Source organism: Elephas maximus, chromosome 10 (genome assembly GCF_024166365.1).
Source record: "Elephas maximus indicus isolate mEleMax1 chromosome 10, mEleMax1 primary haplotype, whole genome shotgun sequence".
Classification (NCBI taxonomy): domain Eukaryota; kingdom Metazoa; phylum Chordata; class Mammalia; order Proboscidea; family Elephantidae; genus Elephas; species Elephas maximus.
Window position 1 is genome coordinate 12,322,020 of NC_064828.1, and position 22,756 is coordinate 12,344,775.

The following is a 22,756-nucleotide window of genomic DNA, read 5'->3' on the forward strand; positions in this document are numbered from 1 at the left end:
GGGAGCCTGCCGGGGGCGAGCGGGGGCCTGGGGCCGGGCGGAGCGGGCCTGGAGGTGGGGCGCAGCCCGGCGTGGGGTGGGCCGTAAGCTCGGCCGTGGGGGGCGCTGAGCTCTGGGGGCGCCGGAGGCGGAGGCGGAGGCGGACGCGTGAAGTCAGAGTTGAGTGGGCGGAAGGGAGCCAGGGGCTGAGGTGAGACCCAGAAGCCGGAATTGAGAGAAGGAGCTGCTGCCGAGGGGGAGTCCAGGTGGCCGCACTCGGGACGGGAAACATTTTCAAAATGTCAACCATTTATACAGGCTGTTGCATTTTGTCCAATTGCCCTTAACTTGATTTTTCACGGGGGGCAGCTGTAAGCCCTTCCACCGTCCGACCTCATTGCCTGATTCCCTCAGTTTCAGGTAGGGTCCAGATTCTTTGTCCAGCGCCAGGCCTCCCGCCCTTGTGGCTGCTGCTTCGAGTTTTTAGTTAGAAATGTGATCACACACGTGAAGGTGCCTGTCCTTTTGATCGCGCACGACTCCTATCTCTTTTTGTTTCAAAAACCTGGAGTCTTAGCACAATGTGTCTCTTCTTCCCAACTGCTCATAGGTCCTAGATATGGGAGCCCTGGTGGTGCCATAGTTAAGCACTCGGCTGCTGAAAGATTGGCATTTCAAACCCAAGCAGCGGCTTTCCGGAGAAAGACCAGTCAATGTGTTTTCCTTAAAGACTAAACCAAACTAAGAACTTTTTTTTTTTTTTTTTCTGCTTGACTTCCGACCTTCCGGTTAGCAGAGCTCTTAACCACTGCACCACCCAGGCTCCTTAAAGACTAAAGACAAAAAAACCCTATGGGGCACTTCTGCCCTATGGGACCCCTTCTAATCTATCACATGGGGTCACTATGAGTGGAAATCAACTAGAGGTCACTTAACAACATCTCTTAAAGGCAAAGAGCATGGGGAGGAGGAGGAAAAAACCTCTAAACCTTGGTGCAGCTCTACAGATTAAATGACATTTGCTTCTCCATTTTCTTAACAGACATGGTCAGTTATCATCCAGCAGGGCACATGCATTTGCCCCGAGCGGATGCCATTCGTTCCCGTCTTGTTGATACCTTCTCTCTCATCGAGCATTTGCAAGGCTTGAGTCAAGCTGTTCCAAGGCACACTATCCGGGAGTTATTTGGTCAGCAGCCTATTTCCGGGCAAGGCTAAATTTAAGATTCCTGTCCAATCGCCCACTCCTGTCCATGCAGACAAATTCAAGGGGGGACAGTTCAGGGAGGCTTGTTTGGTTGCTACTTTGGAGATTATAACAAACTTGATAAATCAATGGCTTTATAAATTTATTTGAATTCAGAAGACAGAACCCATGTCGCTTACTTTTAGCTACTAGCCTTGGCCAACTTGGAAATTTTTCTACCAAAGACACCTGAACCTGCTGCCTCTATTCTCAGGCATGGGCAGTGTTGGTCATTAGCTCTCACTCCAGACTCAGAGGGTTCTTGCTGCTCCAAGCAGCAGCAGCACGGCCAGCTCCTGCATGAGGGCGCCCATTAACTGACCAGTGGTTAAGTGCTACAGCTGTTAACCAAAAGGTCAATAGTTTGAATCTACCAGCTGCTCCTTGGTAACCCTATGGGGCAGTTTTACCCTGTCTTATAGGGTTGCTATGAGTCAGAATCGACTTGATGGCAATGAGTTGAGTTTGGTTTATTGGTTGGAGTCCCTGAGGGGTGTAAACACTTAACACACCCTGTTGCTAACCAGAAGGTTGGAGTCCATCCAGAGGCACCTGGGAAGAAAAGTCTGGTGATCTACTTCTGAAAAGCCACCCACTGAAAACTCTATGGAGCGTAGTTCTACTCTGACACACATGGGGTGGCCATGAGCCAGAATCTACTCAAAGGTTTTTTTTTTTTTAATCCCTACCCCCAACCCTACCTGCTCTTCATATTCCTCAAAGATTTCTCTTTATATTTATCTACTGTCCTTTTAAAATGTTTGTTCTAGATCCCTCCCGTCAGAAGAAACTTATGTTGGGTGATCAGCACCAGCTAGTGCGCTTCTTCATAAAGCCTCGTCATGTAGAACGCATCACGCATGCCCGGAGACTGATGAGCAGGCTTCGGGTGCGCTGCAGCCAGAGGCCACCGCTTTCCTTGTGGGCCGGATGGGTCCTGGAGCGTATCCTTTTGTGACACTCACTTTTATTCCATGGCTTCATCATCTGCCTCTTGCTTCATCATCTGCCTCGTTGACTCATTTTTCCTTTCCCAAACTCCATTTTCTCCTCCTTCTCTTCCCCCATTATTATTTCAACTGCATCAACTCCACTCTGTATGCTTCCTTAGAAGAAAACAGGTCCTCTCTTCACAAATTTTATCATCTTCCTCATCTTTCTGAATACGATCGTACTGATGGTTGAAATAGGTGAGAACTGACCCTGAAAGAACGAGGAAGTGGGCGGGAGTTGTTTTTCTTCTTGATTGATCGTTTTATGTTTTTTAATGTCATTTGAATTGTGATAGGGACAATTATATTAAGCCCTTTGAGAGAATTTGTGCAACTGCTAAGACCTAGGAACATTTGGAGGGTCCTAGAGAATGTGGCAGATACAGGCTGGTCTACATACTTGGAGCATTGTGTGCAGCAGGGTAACACGTTCACAAGGAGCTGGAGGTGTGAAGACTGATTAGGTTTATTTTGTCCGTTTAGTCTAATATTTGCTTGAATTAACCTCTTCTGTTTCTATTAGAGATATTGGTGCCTAACGGTAAGTAAGCTAACATTTATATTTTTACAAGTATGTTTAGAAAGATTATTTAAGAATGAATAAGAAAGTTCACAAAGGTACAACAAAGGTACAACTGAGATGTTAGAAAGAGCTCTGGTGATGCAATGGTTAAATACTCAGTTGCTAATCGAAAGTTTGGCAATTCAAACCCACCAGCAGCTCCACTGGCGATCTCCTGTAAAGATACAGCGTAGGAAACCCTATAGGGCAGTTCTCCTCTGTCATATAGGATCACTATGAGTCTAAATCAACTTGATGGCGCACAAGAAGAAGAAGATATTAGGTGAGTCCAAAAAATGACTTAAAGTAAATGACACCAAAAGAAATAATAAAATATATGAACTGTAATAAAAAACAGAAAAATATCCAGATAATCAGTTACTTCATTTGATTATCATCTCCAACGATAAAAGGACAGTACCAAAACCCATTGCAGCAAGTCGATTCCAGTTCATAGCGGCCTTATAGGACAGAGTGGAACTGCCCCATGGGGTTTCCAAGGCTGTTATCCATATGGGCTTTGGGTTGGCCTACTACAGTATACTATATACTTTGAGGTATTTTATTTCTTCCTCATAGTGGTAGGGATTTTGAACTAAGTCACCCACAATTTTCTATTTCTCGTATGATCGCTGGTATGTGTTTGCCTCATGGGGTCAGGGATATAGTCTTAAACCTTGGAATGAAGTAAATGGGACTAAATGTATGACAAATCAAAATAGAATAGCAGTAACTATTGTATTAAACAGATAAATACTAAACGTGATCATTGTGCCAGAGGATGAGTGAATTACTAGAGCGGGACGTACCTGACAAGCTCATAAAAACTGAGTCTGATTAAGCATGATCTCTTGGTGGAAAGGTGGGAAGGATTTTGTAAAGGAAAATCATTTGTGACTAAGAGATTTCTTCAAACAGACAACTTTGTGTGATAACGATAGTCAGACATTTTTAGGCTTTTAAATAACAATTTTGCAGATCACAAAGAGTGTTGTTACAGAAAGGAAAAAAATAGGAAATCATGAAGAGTTCTCTAGATCAAGGCTCCCCCGTCCTTTTTGTCCTGTGATTTCCTTTCTCAGTAACCTTGAAAACCCCCTTAGGAGTTTTAATCCTTTTAATTTTTGAGATATATTCTAAAGAAGCAAGTTGAAGCAAAAATATTCCAGATAACCATAGTATTAAATATTGTATATATTTATTATGTAATTTTAAAAATCATAATATGTGAATAGATTTTTACTTTTGCCCTTTTAATAGGTGATACATGCTGTTTAATTATGAAGATAATACATGATTTGTATACAAATTTTTGGTGGTTTCATATTGAATTTGCTTTGGGGACCAAATATATTTTATGCATTATTACTACTTGTCTGAGTTAGCTAGTGTTGCTGTAACAGAAATACCACAAGTGGGTACCTTTAAAGAATGGAAATTTTCTCACAGTGTGGAAGGCTAGAAGTCTGAATTCAGAGTGAGCTCTAGGAGGAGATCCTTCTTTCTGTTTTAGCTTCAGTAGCTGGTGATCTTTGGTTCCTTGGTGATCTTCATTAGGCATCTATCTTCCCCTGTTTGTGCTTGCTTGTCCCTGTGTCTAATCTCTGTTTATAACTCAGAAGTGATTAGGTTTGGGACACATCCTACACTGATATGGCTTCATTAACATAACAAAGACATCCCTATTTCCAAATAGGATTATATCCACATGTATAGGGGTTAGGATTCCAACATATATTTTGGGGGGACACAATTCAATCCATAACGCTACTCTGTGTTAAATATATATCATTTATATGTTAAGGTGTTGATTGAAATGTAACTGTGTGTTGTTAGGTGCCACTGAGTCGGTTGTGACTCATAGAGACTGTGTGTACAACAGAGCTCAACACTGTCCAGTCCTGTGCCATCCCACTGTTGCAGCCACTGTGTCAGTCCATCTCGTTGAGGGCCTTCCTCTTTTTCGCTGACCATCTACTTTACCAGACATGATGTCCTTCTCCAAGGACTGGTCCCTCCTGATAACATGCTCACATTATGTGAGATGAAGTCCATCCTCGCTTCTAAGGAACATTTTGGCTGTACTTCTTCTAAGATCTGTTCATTCTTCTGGCAGTCCATGGTATATTTGGTATTTTTCATCAACACCATAATTCAAAGGCATCAATTTTTCTTCTGTCTTCCTTATTCGTTGTCCAGCTTTCGCACGCATATGAGGCGATTGAAAACACCATGGCTTGGGTCAGGTGCACCTCAGTCCGCAAAGTGATATCTTTGCTTTTTAACACTTTAAAGAAGTCTTTTGCAGCAGATTTGCCCAACGCAGTATGTTGTCTGATTTCTTGACTGCTGCTTCCATGGGTGTTGATTGTGGATCCAAGTAAATGAAATCCTTGACAACTTCAGTATTTTCTGTTTAATATAATGTGGCTTATTGGTCCAGTTGTGAGGATTTTTGTTTTCTTTATGTTAAGGTGTAATCCATACTGAAGACTGTAGTCTAACTCTGTGTTAGGGCATAAAAATAGGTTAAAAAAATCTACTTTTGTGACTGGATATAGGTAATTCTTCTGTCCTGTACTTAAAACACTAATTGATTTATTTTTAAATTTTTCATGTTTCTGAACAATGAGAGAGAAGAAAGAAGCTTTATAAGCCTTTGTTTGAAATTAACATGTTGCAATAAAAAACCGAATATAACATCATTATAATTTCTTTTTTTATTGATTTTTGAAGTTTTGTAGACATCTTGATGTGCTATATAAAATTTCTGATCAGATAAATGCAGCTTTTATGATCTGATGAAGATGCTTTTGAGATCAAGCCGTCAACTAGACTTGTTGAATTCTCATTCTTATGCTCTTCACGAAGTTGTATTTCAACATTGATGCTCCTATCTTCATTATGGGTATTCTTAGCCAAAATATTAATGCGAACAATGACAATTTGAAACTGTATAAATGTCAAAATCACTACAGCAGTTTGTATTGCTCAGGATGATTGCTCTTCTGATCTCCATTAATAGCCGAGTGTGTCAGTCATTGTGTATTTGAAGGCTCTCAGATTGTTCTGTTTTAAAGGGGGATATATTTCAATTACTTTACCTATCGATGAAAACAGAAGTTAAAATAGACCCTATTAACTCTTAAAATCACAAATCTCTTCAATACTTTCAGGAGTCCTCGGAGGTTTACAAACTTGTTAGAAAATACTTTCTAGTTGAAAAAAAGTAAATATACCAATACCAGTTTGTACCAGTAAAATTTTTATAAACGGTAAGCAAAACAAAAAATAATAATAAAGATATTACATAAGGAAAGCACCTTGTTTTCAGGGATCTATTAAGCTCTTAAAAATAGTAAACTATTAAGTGATAAATTGTCGTAATGTTTTATAGAGTTATATGGGTTTTTGGATCTTTCAGTTTAAAAGGGGACACTTAAGGGGCACTTATAAGGAAAAGGAAGGAAGGCAAAAAAATGTGTTAACCTCACAGCCAGGGCTCAACCAAAGTTGGATACAACAGAGACCTAATAGACTGAGAGCGGTCCTGGGAACTGAAGAGCAACTCTGGTATCAGTCGCCAGAACCAAACATCCTGAGAACAGTGCCAAGTACATAGTCCAAAACCCACCACTGTCGAGCCGATTCCCACTCACAGCAACCCTATAGTACAACTGCCCCATAGGGTTTCCAAGGAACGGCTGGTGGATTCGAACTGCCGACCTTTTGGTTAGCAGCCGAGCTCTTAACCACTGTATCACCAGGGCTCCAAGTACTTAGAAGAAGCTCAGTATTTGCAGAAGAAGTTAATGGCACTTTGAGGTTTTTCAAAAATATACGTTGTAACTGTAAACACTTTTCATGGCCTATCTAGTGCAAGGGGTGAACTTAATTATAGGCAAGTGTAAAGTAATGCATTTGAGGGGGAGAAAACCAAACAAATATTACTTAAAAGTAGGTGGATTCTGAGTATTATGACTCCTGAATAGGACTAATAAATCATGACAGATTCTACTTAGAAAACGTTGGGCCAATATACTGCTGAGACCAGAAAGGCCACCAAAAATTTGCAGTTTATCAGAAAAGAAAATTAGAAATTAAACAAATTATCCATACCTGGGAATATGTAGTAATGGTGGTAATATAGTTATTGAGTGTTTTATCTGCTTCATAATATTTACTCCTCACAATTCTGAGGCTGATACTATGGTCTTCACTTTACAAATAAGAAACCTGAGACACAGGGAGGCTAAGTAACTTGCCCAGATCGTACATCTAGAAGCAGGCAGAGCCTAGTTTCCAAGTCTGGTGTTCTGGCGGTGTTCTTTGCCCTCAACCACTGCATATACTGCCTAGAATTCTGAATGCGGTTGTTACATGAAACTCACTTTCCCTACCCACCCAGGAGCTATAAAGTGGAAGGTAACAAACTGCAAAAACGGATGGGCTTTTTGTGAAGGTAGGCTGAAAAAGTATATGATAGTTTGGACTGAAAAGAAAAGATGAGTCTTTAAAAAAAAAACAAAAACAAAAAAACAAACCCATTGCCATCGAGTTGATTCTGACTCATAGTGACCCTACAGGACAGAGTTGAGCTGCCCCATAGGGTTTCCAAGGAGCACCTGGTGGATTTGAACTGCCAACCTTTTGGTTAGTAACCGATCTCTTAATCACTGCACCACCACGGAGTATCAATAAAATAATGAAGGATAACCCCCATATGCTAGATATAGGAAAAATACCATTGTTACAGTTGAAAAAGATAACGAGCTCACTGCAAGTTTAGCAAAAGTAATGGAAACCAGATAAATAAGGCATTTAAGAACTAAAGGTTGCTTACGTTATACCGCTAGATTATGCTAAGATACCATCATGGAAGGTAGTTTTGCCCTTCCACAAAAGTCCTTAGGGGCTGTTGGCACTAGTGATCTCATTTAGTATGGCATTTCTTATGTCCTTAGTATTTTACCAGTCTTACATTTATATAAGGAGTCTGTGGGTGGCTCAGTTAACATGCTTGGCTGCTAACCAAAAGGCTGGTGGTTCCAGTCCACTGAGAGGCACCTTGGAAGAAAAATCTGACGATCTGCTTCCGAAAATCAGCCATTGAAAACCCTGTGTAGCACCTATACAAAGAAAACTACAAAACACTACTGCAAGAAACCAAAAGAGACCTACATAAATGGAAAAAGATGCCATGGTCATGGATACGTAGACTCAACATTGTGAAAATGTCAATTCTACTCAAAGCAGTCTACAAATACAATGCAATCCCTATCCAAATACCAACAGCATTCTTTAAACAGATGGTAAAAATAATCATTAACTTTATTTGGAAAGAAAAGAGGCCCCGGATAAGTACAGCACTATTGAAGAAGAAGAACACAGAGGAAGGTCTCGTATTACCTCACCTCGGAACGTAGTACACAACTACAGTAGTTAAAACAGCCTGATATTGGTACAATGACAGACACATTGACCAATGGAACCAAATAGAGAACCCAGATGTAAATTCATCCACCTATGGTCACCTGATCGTCAACAAATGCCCGAAGTCCACCAAATGGGGAAAAGACAGTCTTTTTAACAAATGGTGCTGGCAAAACTGGATGTCCATCTGTAAAAAAAAAAAAAAGACCCATACCTCACACCATATACAAAAGCTAATTCAAAATGGATCAATGATATAAATATAAAACCAAAACCTATAAAGACCATAGAAGAAAAAGGCGTAAACAGAATACAAACTATAACAGTACACAAGCACCCGAAGATAAGCTAGGTAACTGGCATCTTCCAAAAATTAAACACTTAAGCTCACCAAAAGACTTCACCAAAAGAATAAAAAGAGAACCTACAAACTGGGAAAAAATTTTTGGCTATGACAAATCTGACAAAGGTCTAATCTCTAAAATCTGTAGGAAAATTCAATACCTCTACAACAAAAACACAAATAATCCAATTAAAAAACAGGCAAAGGATATGAATAGACACTTCATCAAAGAAGACTTTCAGATGGCTAACAGACAGGGGAGGAAATGCTCGAGATCACTAGTCATTAGAGAAATGCAAATCTAAACTACAATGAGACACCATCTCACCCGGACACTGCTGGCACAAACAAAAAATAAATTAATTAATTAAAAACATTGGAAATGCTACAGGGAGATCGGGACTCTTACCCACTGCTCATGGGAATGCAAAATAGTACAACCATTTTGGAAAATGATAATAAAAAACCTTTTGCCGTTGAGTCAACTCCGACTCATAGTGACCTTAAAGGACAGAGTAGAGCTGCTCCATAGGTTTCCCAAGGGGTGCCTTGTGGATTTGAACTGCCGGCCTTTTGGCTAGTACTGTAGCTCTTAACCACTACATCACCAGGGTTTCCATTGTACATACACACAATGGAATAGTACGCAATGATAAAGAACCATGATGAATCTGGGAAGCATCTCACAACATGGATGAATCTGGAGGGCATTATGCCGAGTAAAATAAGTCAATCACAAAAGCACAAATACTGTATGAGACCACTATTATAAAAACTCATGAAAAGATTTACACACAGAAAGAAACAATCTTTGATGGTTACAAGGGAGGGGAGGGGTAGAAGGGAAAAACACTAACTAGACAACAGATAAGTGGTAACTTGGCTGAAGGGTAAGACAGTACACAATGCTGGGGAAGTCGGCACAACTTGATGAAAGCAAGGTCACGGATGCTCCATACACAAATTGCTGGGCTGAGGGCTCTGGGGACCATGGTCCCTGGGAACAGCTGGCTCAATTGGCGTAACAGTTTATAGAGAAAATGTTCTACCTTCTACTTTGGTGAGTAAAGTCTGGGATCTTAAAAGCTTACAAGCAGCCATCTAAGATACTCCACTGGTCTCACCCCATCTGGAGCAAGGGAGAATGAAGAAAACCAAAGACACAAGGGAAAGATTAGCCCAAAGGCACTAGTGGACCACAACTACCACAGCCTCCGCCAGACTGAGTCCAGCACAACTAGATGGTGCCCGGCTACCGACACTGACTGCTCTGACAGGGATCACAGTAGAGGGTCCCAGACAGAGTCAGAACTGACTTGACAGCAATTGGTTTTGTTTTTCCTCTCCTCTTACCGAGGTTGAAGTTTCATTGAAACCAGTAGGAATTAACCTGATATTCTGTGAGGTGACCTACTGTTGTTATTGTTGTTCTGGAATGGGGATTATTTTTCTAGAACAGCTGACTGCCTGTAGAAACTCTACCTTGTAAAATAGACTCGTATGCATTTGCTTGACTTGCTTGATCAAACCACTACCTTCTCTTGCCCCATGAGAAGTATGTTCAAAACTGGACTTCAAGCACAGCTCTTCACTACTAACTCACTAGACTGGCTGAGGTTCCTGGTGGGCTCTGCTGGGCTCCTCAGCTCCATGTCCACTAAGACCCTTCGGACTTACTAAGGCAGGGTGAAGAATTCCAAGAATTTTAAGTTATATTTTCATCTCCAGATGAACACATTTTTGTTAGTCGATCTACAGTTGGCAGCAATCACTTTTGCACATTCTGTCCTGCTGAGGCAATTTCTGCTCTGTTTGTTCCTCTGAACTTCCCTGGGTTACTTTGTTGTTGGTAGGTGCTGTCAAGTTGATTCCGACTCTTAACAACCCTATGTACAACAGAATGAAACACTGCACCATCCTTCCAATTATTATTATGCTTGAGCCCATTGTTGCAGGCACTGTGTCTATCCATCTTGTTGAGGGTCTTCCTCTTTTTCACTGACCCTCTTTCTACTTTACCAAGCATGATGTCCTTTTCTAAGGACTGATCCCTTCTGATAACATGCCCAATGTAAGTCTCACCATCCTCACTTCTAAGGAGCATTCTGGTTGTTCATTCTTCTGGCAGTCCATGGTATATTAAGTATTCTTCACCAATGCCATAATTCAAAGGCATCAATTCTTCTTCTGTTTTCCTTATCCATTGTCCAGCTTTCACATGCATATGAAGTGATTGAAAACACCATGGCTTTGGTCAGGCACACCTTAGTCCTTCAGGTGACATCTTTGTTTTTTAACATTTTAAAGAGATCTTTTGCAGCAGATTTGCCCAATGCAATGCTTCGTCATTTGATTTCTTGACTGCTGCTTCCGTGAGCGTTAATTGTGGATACAAATAAAATGAAATCTTTGACAACTTCAGTATTTGCTCCATTTATCATGATGTTGCCTATCGGTCCAGTTGTGAGGATTTTGTTTTCTTTACGTTCTTTACGTTCCTTTAGCTTCTATAAAATCATCTCTCTCTCCCGCAGAGTAAAAGTGCCTCTTCTGTAATTTGGACCTCTTACCAAACCATCAGACTCCTCTTTCCACAACCCTTATTTTAAACTAGTTGGATTCATCACTCTATTTGGATTCCTGCTTTTGTGAAGGCTAAAATTGAATAAAAATTATTGTATTCCATTTTTCAGCCACAAACATGACCTCTAGCTACTTCTAATAATATGATCCCCTACCCCTGAAAGCCAGAATTAATTTTTACTGAAAAAATATTGTGTTTTATTGAATCTAAGCTGTCATTAATGGTAAAAGGCACTATCTATCTACCACTAAGAAAGAAAAATAATTTTCAATTAAATGGGGGGATCATTGATTATAAGATGCATCCTAATCTCTGAGATGTTAGAATGTAAAAAACTGTCCATTTTAGAATTAGAGAGATGTATTATGTAAAAGTAAAACTTGCTGAAGAAGCACACAGGCTGAAGAAGCGTAGGAATAAATGTCTCCAGTGGTTTTAATAAAGGGGCCAACTTATTTTAGGAAGGGTTGAAGCATGGCTTAGGTCTTTCACTGTGATCCGTTCCAGGGTCAGGATGACTGTGAAGCCCAAGGACCAGAATGTTGGTTCTTATTTAACTTTCAAGTCTTCTTTGAGCTCAATGTTTTTTGTTTTTTCCTAGAGCTTTGCTATACATCCATTAAACGTATAAAACAAATAAAGAGGGTTGAAAGACAAAGGCAAGGAGTTAAGGAACAGTAGTTAGCAAATACAAGCAGGGTCGTAGAAAGGAAGTATGGAATTAAATTCGCTTTGCAGAGCAAAAATTAATTGTAGGCAGAGAAGAAAAGGAAAGTTTTAAAAGAAAGCTAAGAAATAAGGAACCAAGTGATTTCTTATAACTCAGTATGTCCCATGAATCTGGCTGCTTGTGTCTACATTCCTTATAAAGTACTTTTCATATCATGGCCCTACATTTTCATTCTATTCTCAAGGCCCACGGTGGGCCTGGGATAACAGTACAGCAGGCAGGGTTGGTGGTAGTTTAGAAAGCAAATCCTTTGGTGGCGGTATGACACCAGAGTGGGTAGGCCGTGACTTACAGCTGTTAGAGATACCAATACCAAAGGGAGATGACTTGCAGCTGTTTTTTAAAAAGTGATATTTAGTTTTTCCTATTATAAAAGCAATCATACCTATATAAAGAACCAGTTGCCATTGAGTCAATTCCAGTGCAATTCTCATGATTGGTTGCAGACCAGATTGTTGTGACCCATAGGATTTTGTTTTATTATTATTTTTGAATAATTTATTTTTTTTGTTGTTGTTGAGAATATATACAGCACGACATACACCAGTTCAGCAGTTCCTACCTGTACAATTCAGTGGCATTGATTACATTCTTTGAGTTGTGCAACCATTCTCACCCTCCTTTTCTGAGTCTTCCTCCCCCAGTTAACATAAACTCACTGCCCCCTAAAGTTCATATCTAATCTTTTGAATTGCTGTTGTCAGTTTGATTCCGTATAGATAGATCTTAAAAAAGCATAATGCTCAAGGCAGACATTCTTTATAGTTAAGCTATTTGGTTTTAAGAAAATTACAGGGGATATTTTTGATTTAAGGTTTAAAGATTATCTCAGGGCAATATGTCAGGGGTTCATCCAGCCTCCATGGCTCCAGAAAGTCTAGGGTCTATGAGAATTTGAAATTCTGTTTGGCATTTTCCTCCTTTTGATTAGGATTTTTCTATAGAATCTTTGATCAAAATGTTCAATAATGGTAGCCAGGCACCATCCAGTTCTTCTAGTCTCATGGCAAAGGAGGCACTTGTTAATGGTGGCAATTAACCACATATTCCATCCCCTTCTCCTGTTCCTGACTCTCCTTTTTCCTCTGTTGCTCCAGGTGAATAGAGACCAATTGTGCAAGCTTTTAAGACCCCAGGCACTGCTCAACCAGCTAGGAGGTAGAACAGAAGCACTAAACATGTTATTAGGCCACTTAACTGGGATATCCCATGAAACCATGACTCTAAACCTCTGAACCAAGGAACCGAATCCCATGAGGTGTTTGGTTGTACATAAGCAGCCTCAACAACTACTCTTTTTTTTTTTTTTGTCATTGTTGTAAATATATCTATCACACAGCTTTTGCCAATTCAACTTTTTATAGGTATACAACTTATTTATAGTACTCAAAACAATCGTCTGTGCAACCCTGGACTTGTAGCTATTTTTTATGGTAAATTCTGTCCCCTGTATTTCACAGGTTGAAGTAGTAGCAATGTTAAAAAGAGACGCTCAAAGAAAAATGTAATAGCCATGGGCACAACTATGGCTTATAATAGTTTTTGATCATTCTCTTCATCATTCAACTCCCCCCCGCCCCCAGGTTAACCCTTATTCGTCCTTTGCTCTACTCTCACAGAATTGCTGGAATCCACAAATACCAAACTGTTGCCCCTGAAGCTGACGCTAGAGGTGGCAGCTTGGTTCATCTTGCTTGTTTTCCTCTTGGAGATCCTTCTTATGTGGACATCCAGCTTTTTCCTCTTCTGGAAGAATGCCTGGAATGTCTTTGACTTTGTTGTCACCATATTGGTAAGAATGGGTACCTTGATAATTAGTTTAGCTGGCTGAAGAACGTGCCTAGGTGAATCAAAATGATAAGAAAAATTAAAATGATTAGATTACAGGAAGAAAATTAAAAATTTAACTAAATTTCCTTGTTTTGCTTTTTTTTCTAAAACTGTGAAGCAATCATTGCAGGAATTGTTGGTATTAGGGGCCCTGGTTGTACAGTGGTTAAGCATTAGGCTGCTAACCAAAAGGTCAGCAGTTTGAATCCACCAGCCACTCCTTGAAAATCCTATGGGGCAGTTATACTCTCCTAAAGAGTCACTATGAGTCAGAATCAACTTGACGGCAATAGGGAGAGGCAAGGCAGAGTCTAACCATAATATCAACCCCAAACCTTAACAACTGCCAGCTACTGAATGTTTACTAAATGTCAGGCACTGTTCTGCATTATCTCATTTGAGTCATGAGATAAGCACTTTTTTTTAATCTCCTTTTTATGTCTGAGTTAGTTGAGGTACAGGGTTTAAGTAATTTAGTACAGAAAGGTTGAATAGGAAACATTTCCCAGAGAATGTTATTCAAGGGGTAATGCTTAGGCAACTATGAAGAGAATGAGAGGAAGAAGGAACCACTGTCCTGGTACTTCTGTGTATATTGCTCATAATATGTGTGTTTCCCACAGTCCCTGATTCCTGAGGTTGTGGTGCTAGTAGGGGTAACAAGCCAGTCGGTGTGGCTCCAGTTGCTGAGGATCTGCCGGGTGCTGAGGTCACTCAAACTCTTTGCACGATTCCGTCAAATTCGAGTCATTATTTTGGCCCTGGTCAGGGCCCTTAAGGTGATTTGACTGTTGCAGCTAAACCAGGGAAAGGTGGATAAACATGGGAGCTTAACATGAAACGAGAGTCTGGGTGGGTCAAAGAAGGCAATGAAAAGGCTCAGTGAAATGTTATTGGATGAGAAGGGGCTGGGAACAAGCTTAATGGTCTAGAAATGACTGGGTTCAAGACTGCAGATGAGGGTTTGGCTTGGGGATTGCCAGAGTGGGCTTGCCTAGGCGGGAGCAGCCTAGCCTGGCCCAGCTCTGACTGGAGACCATGGCCTCTAGACCATGACCTTCCTCTTGATGTTGCTGCTGATTTTCTTCTACATTTTTGCTGTGGCTGGTGTCTACTTCTTCGAAGGCTATACCCGTTCAACTCGCCAGGACCTGGAGTACCACATGTTCTTCTCGTAGGCAGGGCTGGGGGAAACCTGGGTGAGGGGAGAGAGTCTGGGAAAGGGACCAGGAAATTAGTCCTAAATGTAGTTAATACGAAAAAGTATAATCTAATGTAAGAAAGTGGAGTAGATAAACACGGTAAGGAAAGGGAAAGAGAAAGCAAAGGAATAGTGAGTGGTGTTACCTCTGATTTTGAGTATAGGACAGCTGGCCACTCTATAGGACAGAGTAGAACTGCCCTCATAGCCATAGGGTTCCCAAGGAGCAGCTGGTGGATTTTACTGATGATCTGTTGGTTAGCAGCCAAGCTCTTAACTACTGAGCCACCGGGGCTCTATGTTTACTCTAGGTTTTACAAATTCAAACACACCCTTATCAGCCATACTTCAATAGCAGCATACTCCTTCAGTGGTTAAGCCCTGGCTTCTATGCCTCGGTTACCTCATGTGAAAAACGGGGATAGTAGTGTTACCTCATAGAAGTGTGAGGATGAAATGAGGTAATGCACTTACGCACTTAGCATAGTACTTGACGTACTGTAAGTGATCAATAAGTGTTACTCCTACTCTTAAGCAGGGTCACTGGGTTTACTCACCCTAATCACGATAGGCCCTTTAGGTGTGGGAATTACAGAAGCACTTATACTCATTCAAAAGTAAGACCTGGATAAGGTCACAAAGAAAGCACTGATTGTTAGTAGAAGTCAACTTGAATTTGGAGGAGATAATCTTCCCTGGTGGCCCAATGGTTAAGTACTGGACTGCTAACCACAAGGTTGCTGGTTCAAACCCACCAGTCGCTCCGAAGGTGACCTGCTCCTGTAAAGATAACAGCCTCGGAAACCCTACAGTGCTGTTCTACTCTGTCATATAGAGTCGCTATGAGTCAGAATCGACAGGACGGCACACAAGAGCAACAACAGCAATCTTATTTAGAAACTGAAATCTAATCTTTTCAGTACCTCTCAGGTCTGTCTTAGATTCCAACAGGTAGTTTTATAAAAGTATTGAGTGAAGGAAATCCTAGGATTCATCCAGTTCAAGCCCTGATGTTTTCAATAAATCGTATATGGGGAACTAGGAAGGAAAGAAGAACTATTTGGACAGCTTCCTGAGAACTTTTGTGATATATTCTTGACGGTTATTTGGGATCACATATGTTTATGTAACATATTCATCCGTTTACTTGCCTGTCAGTTCGTATCATCCATATCAGCTAAATAGGGATGATGTTTGCTAAATTTGTAAGTGACCTGTTAGGTGATGTCCACAGAGAATGTTGAATGAACTTAAAAAAATGATATCTAGTTGTTGATTCATTCATTAAAAAAAAAAAAAAAAAAAACGCCAACACCTGTTTATTGAGTATACCCCAGGTACTAAAGGAAATAGTGAGAGGTATTCATATATTGTTCATGATAAAGGAAAACCTTATAAAATATCCTCGAACTGAAGAATGATAAGCTGGAGTATTGAGTATGCTAGAAAAGGACCCAAAGGCCAGAATACATTACAGAGAAACGTTCTTATGTTGCTTTAAAAGTAAGAATGATACTGATTCTAAGAGGTTTAGATCTCTGCTTCTATATATAGATATGCACTCCTCCATTTTCTTTAGGGACGTGCTAAATTCCCTAGTGACTGTGTTCATTCTCTTCACCTTGGACCATTGGTATGCATTGCTTCAAGATGTCTGGAAGGTACCTGAAGTCAGCCGCACCTTCAGTAGCATCTATGTCATCCTTTGGTTGTTGCTTGGCTCCATTATTTTTCGAAATATCATAGTAGCCATGATGGGTAAGCAAGTAGGAATTGAAACTTGATGGGGGGCATAGCTGGGAAGAAGTGACTAGGAAAGCTGGGATTCGTAGATGTGGATAGAGAGAACCTGGTGTAGCAGGAAGGCATGGGGCCTGAAATGGACGTTTCACTTGGTTTCCCCTCACCCAAGCCCTATCCCCAGAGTTGGTCACCAGCATCTGCCAACTCCTGGTGGCTCTTTGGGGCAGTTACTAACTTCCAGAATATCAGGAACGAGCTGAATGAGGAGATGACACATCTGGAGGTTCAGCATAAAGCCGGCATATTCAAGCAGCAGATTATCCAGAGGTCTGCTTCCCCATTTTCAAACGCAGCCTTAGTTCTCAAGGGTTTCCTGACCTCATTCCCCGTTCCTACTACTTGGCCATGATCCCTCTTTTCCCTTGTGACAGAAGATTTCCCCCAGAGTTACAAATTCCCCCAATGTAGAATGTCACCTGATTCTCTATCCAGTGTTGGGGCTTCTCCAATCTTTTTCACCCCTTTCCTACAATTCTTTCCTCCCACTCAGTGTTTTCCATTTTTTCATCTGAATTCTTTCTCTCTCTCTCTCTCTTTTTCCCTTACTATATTCCTGCTTGATACAGCTGTCTTCATTCTTTTGTATTTTGTTTTGCAGGAGACAAAACCTGTCCCCTGAAGCAATGAAGTCAAGTCATAGCAAAATCGATACCAGGTTAGGAGTGTATATGTGACCTGGGATGGAAAAACATGGAAGAGAGGGTAGAAAAACAAAGATAAAGATTGACTTTGAGAAAGAATTCATTCATTTAATAACTGTTCATTATAACGGGTTGAATTGTTACCCCCCCAAAAATATATGTTCACATACTAACCCCCAGAACCTGTAATGTGACCTTATTTCGAAAAACGGTCTTTGCAAATGTAATTAAGTTAAGGATCTCAAGAGGAGCTCATCCTGGATAATCTGGATGGGCCCTAAATCCAACAAGTGTCCATATAAGAGACAGAAGAGGAGCAAAGGAAATGGACAGACACTTCACCAAAGAAGACATTCAAGCGGCTAACAGACATATGAGGAAATGCTGGCGATCATTAGCCATTAGAGAAATGCAGATCGAAACTACAATGAGATACCATCTTACCCCGGCATTACTGGCACAAATAATAATAAAAAAAAAAAAAACAGAAAATAACAGATGTTTTAGAGGTTGCAGGGGGGTTGGAACTCTTATGCACTGCTGGTGGGAATACAAAATGGTACAACCATTTTGGAAAATGATATGGTGCTTCCTTAAAAAGCTAGAAATGGGAATACCGTATGATCAAGCAATTCCACTCCTAGGAATATGTCCTAGAGAAATAAGAGCCATCACATGAATAGACGTATGCACACCCATGTTCATTGCAGCATTGTTCACAACAGCAAAAAGATGGAAACAACCTAGATGCCCATCAACAGATGAACAGGTAAACTATGGTACATACACACAATGGAGCATTATGCAACAATAAAGAACAATGATGAATCTGTGAAGCATCTCATAACATGGATGAATCTGGAGGGCATTATGCTGAGTGAAATAAGTCAATCACAAAACGACAAATACTGTATGAGACCACTATTATAAAAACTCATGAGAAGATTTACACACAGAAAGAAATAACCTTTGATGGTTACGAGGGAGGGGACAGGTAGAGAGGGAAAAACACTAGATAGTAGATAAGTGATAACTTTGGTGAAGGGTAAGACACTACACAATAGAAAGTCTACACAACTTGACGAAGGCAAGGTCGTGGATGCTGCAAGACATGTCCAGACCCCCTGAGGGACCAAATTGCTGGGCTGAGGGCTCTGGGGACCATGGGACCATCTAGCTCAATTGGCATAATAGAGTTTATAAAGATAATGTTCTGCCTTCTACTTTGGTGAGTAAAGTCTGGGATCTTAAAAGCTTGTGAGCGGCCATCTAAGATACTCCACTGGTCTCACCCTGTATGGAGCAAGGGAGAATGAAGAAAACCAAAGACTGAAGGGAAAGATTAGTCCAAAGGACTAGTGGACCACAACTACCACAGCCTCCACCAGACTGAGTCCAGCACAACTAGATGGAGCCGGGCTATCACGACCGACTGCTCTGGCAGAGATTACAATAGAGGGTCCCAGACAGAGCAGGAGAAAAAAGTAGAACAAAGTTCTAACAAAAACAAAAAAAAAACAAACTTATTGGTCTGACAGAGACTGCAGAAACCCCAAGACATGGCCCCCGATACCCTTTTAGGTCAGTAATGAAGTCATTCCTGAGGTTTGCCCTTCACCCAAAGATTAGACAGGCCCATAAAACAAAAGGAGACTAAATGGGCACACTAGCCCAGGGGCAAGGTTGAGAAGGCAAGAGGGGACAGGAAAGCTGGTAATGGGGAACCTAAGGTCAAGAAAGGGAGAGTATTGCCATGTTGTGGGGTTGGCAACCAGTGGCACAAAACAATATGTGTATTGTTTAGTGAGAAACTAGTTTGCTCTGTAAACCTTCATCTAAAGTACAATAAAAATAAAAAAGGAGACAGAAGAACAGAAGACACAGGGGAGACGAGAAGGCAATGTGAAGATGGAGGCAGAGATCGGAGTAGTGTAGCCACCCACCCATACTGCCACTGAGTCCAGAGTAGAACTGCCCCATAGAGTTTCCAAAGCTGTAAATCTTAATAGAAGCAGACTGCCACATCTTTCTTCTGCAGAGGGGCTAGTGGGTTTGAACCATTGACCTTTTGGTTAGCAGCCAAGTGCTTTAACCACTGTGCCACCAGGGCTCCTTAATGTAGCCAAAGCCTAAGGGAATCCAAGGAATGCTGGGCAGCTACCAGAAGCTAGAAGAGATAAGGAACCTTCTCCCCTAGGGCCTCCAGAGGAATATGGCCCTGCCAACACTTTGATTTTGGACGTTTGGACTCCAGAACTGTGAGAGAATGAATTTCTGTTGTTTTAAGCCACCAAGTTTGTGGTAATTTGTTATAGTAGCCACAGAAAACTCATGCAAGCATCTTCAATGAAACAGATACTGCTTTCAAACCTGAGTTCAGTAGTGGACAAAATAGCAGAAGGAGAAATAAAATCATTTATCTACTCAGTAATTATTGAAGACTTATTGGGTACTTGGGATATATCAAGTGAACAAAATAGACTATAATGCCTGCCCTCAGGGAGCTTACATATTAGTAGGGAAGAAAGAGACAATGAAAAATGAACATATTGAAGCCTCGGATAAGTAAAGCATTACTGAAAAAGATGAAGAAAGTGGGGGGCCTCACTCTACCTGATTTTAGAACCTATTATACAGCCACAGTAGTTAAAACAGCCTGGTACTGGTACAACAACAGGCACATAGACCAATGGAACAGAATTGAGAACCCAGATATAAATCCATCCACATATGAGCAGCTGATATTTGACAAAGGCCCAGTGTCAGTTGATTGGGGAAAAGATAGTCTTTTTAACCAATGGTGCTGGCATAACTGGATATCCATTTGCAAAAAAATGAAACAGGACCCATACCTCACACCATGCACAAAAACTAACTACAAGTGGATCAAATACCTAAACATAAAGACTAAAACGATAAAGATCATGGAAGATAAAATAGGGACAACGTTAGGAGCCCTAATACAAGGCATAAACAGAATACAAAACATTACCAAAAATGACGAAGAGAAACCAGATAACTGGGAGCTCCTAAAAATCAAACACCTATGCTCATCTAAAGACTTCACCAAAAGAGTAAAAAGACCACCTACAGACTGGGAAAGAATTGTCAGCCATGACATCTCCGACCAGCGCCTGATCTCTAAAATCTATATGATTCTGTCAAAACTCAACCACAAAAAGACAAACAACCCAATCAAGAAGTGGGCAAAGGATATGAACACGCACTTCACTAAAGAAGATATTCAGGCAGCTAACAGATACATGAGAAAATGCTCTCGATCATTAGCCATTAGCGAAATGCAAATTAAAACTACGATGAGATTCCATCTCACTCCAACAAGGCTGGCATTAATCTAAAAACACAAAATAATAAATATTGGAGAGGCTGCAGAGAGATTGGAACTCTTATACACTGCTGGTGGGAATGTAAAATGGTACAACCACTTTGGAAATCTATCTGGCGTTTTCTTAAAAAGTTAGAAATAGAACTACCATACAACCCAGAAATCCCACTCCTCGGAATATACTCTAGAGAAATAAGAGCCTTCACATGAACAGATATATGCACACCCATGTTTATTGCAGCTCTGTTTACAATAGCAAAAAGCTGGAAGCAACCAAGGTGTCCATCAACGGATGAATGGTTAAATAAATTGTGGTATATTCACACAATGGAATATTACGTATCGATAAAGAACAGTGAGGAATCTGTGAAACAGTTCATAACATGGAGGAACCTGGAAGGCATCATGCTGAGTGAAATTAGTCAGAGGCAAAAGGACAAATGTTGTATAAGACCACTATTATAATATCTTGAGAAATAGTATAAACTGAGAAGAACACATACTTTTGTGGTTACGAGGGGGGAGGGAGGGAGGGTGGCAGAGGGTTATTTACTGATTAGTTAGTAGATAAGAACTACTTTAGGTGAAGGGAAGGACAATACTCAATACATGGAAGGTCAGCTCAACTGGACTGGACCAAAAGCAAAGAAGTTTCCTGGATAAACTGAATGCTTTAAAGGTCAACGGAGCAAGGGCGGGGGGTTGGGGACTATGGCTTAAAGGGACTTCTAAGTCAATTGGCAAAATAATTCTATTATGAAAACATTCTGCATCCCACTGTGAAATGAGACGTCTGGGGTCTTAAATGCTAACAAGCGGCCATCTAAGATGCATCAATTGGTCTCAACCCACCTGGATCAAAGGAGAATGAAGAACACCAACGTCACACAATAACTATGAGCCCAAGAGACAGAAAGGGCCACATGAACGAGAGACATACATCGTCTTGAGACCAGAAGAACTAGATGGTGCCCGGCCACAACCGATGACTGCCCTGACAGGGAGCACAACAGAGAACCTCTGAGGGAGCAGGAGGATAGTGGGATGCAGACCCCAAATTCTCATAAAAAGACCAGACTTAATGGTCTGACTGAGACTAGAGGAATCCCTGCGGTCATGGTCCCCAAACCTTCTGTTGGCCCAGGACAGGAACCATTCCGGAAGACAACTCATCAGACGTGGAAGGGACTGGACAATGGGTTGGAGAGAGATGCTGACAAAGAGTGAGCTACTTGTATCAGGTGGACACTTGAGACTGTGTTGGCCTCTCCTGTCTGGAGGGGAGATAGGAGGGTAGAGATGGTTAGAAACTGGCAAAATTGTCATGAAAGGAGAGACTGGAAGGGCTGACTCATTAGGGGGGATTAAGTGGGAGTATGGAGTAAGGTGTATATAAGCTTATATGTAACAGACTGATTTGATTTGTAAACGTTCACTTAAAGCTCAATAAAAATTATTTAAAAAAATGAACATATTGAATAAGTAAATTATTTAATATGTTAAAATATGATTAGCATTATGAAAAACTAAAAAGTAGAACAGGGTAAGGGGAATTGGATGCATAGGGCGGGGGTTGAGGATGGGTTGTACTTTTCAACAAAGTGGTCAGAATTGCCTCATTGAAAAGGTAACATTTAAGCAAAGCCTCGAACGAGGTGAGGGGAATACTATGTAAATATCTACGGGAAGAGTGTTTCAGGAGAGGGAACACCCAGTGCAAAGGTCCTAAGGCAGAAGCATGCCTAATGTGTTTGAGAAACAAGGAGGCCATTGTGACAGGAGCAAAATGAGCAGTGGGAAGGAGAAGGGCTGGTAAGAGATGAGATCCAAGAGATGATGGAGTCCCCATCCTTTATGGTCATGGGGGCCATTGTAGGGACTTGGGCTTTTCATTCTGAGTGAAATGGTGAGCAGAGGAGTGTCTTGAAGTGACTTATATTTAAGAAGGATTACTCTGGGGGGCAGGGCCAAGATGGCAGAATAGACAGACACTTCCAACGAGCCTCCTTACAACAAAGGCCCCCCAAAACAAGTGAAACGATTATATTTATGACAGGCTAGGAGCC

The 22,756-nt window shown here is 41.0% G+C and overlaps 1 protein-coding gene across 1 annotated transcript in view; it reads left to right on the forward strand.

The window, feature by feature from the left end:
• The first annotated feature begins 123 nt into the window (after positions 1 to 123).
• The window catches only part of CATSPER2 (cation channel sperm associated 2), a 35,855-nt gene continuing 13,222 nt past the window's right edge, over positions 124 to 22,756 (forward strand). Inside the window, exons 1-9 of the mRNA XM_049898503.1 lie at positions 124 to 1,168; positions 1,996 to 2,169; positions 2,347 to 2,415; positions 13,489 to 13,661; positions 14,323 to 14,478; positions 14,749 to 14,873; positions 16,480 to 16,658; positions 16,871 to 16,970; positions 17,302 to 17,358. Coding sequence (XP_049754460.1) covers positions 1,024 to 1,168; positions 1,996 to 2,169; positions 2,347 to 2,415; positions 13,489 to 13,661; positions 14,323 to 14,478; positions 14,749 to 14,873; positions 16,480 to 16,658; positions 16,871 to 16,970; positions 17,302 to 17,358 — 1,178 coding nt within the window. The 5' untranslated portion in view covers positions 124 to 1,023. The remainder of the gene's footprint in view (positions 1,169 to 1,995; positions 2,170 to 2,346; positions 2,416 to 13,488; positions 13,662 to 14,322; positions 14,479 to 14,748; positions 14,874 to 16,479; positions 16,659 to 16,870; positions 16,971 to 17,301; positions 17,359 to 22,756) is intronic.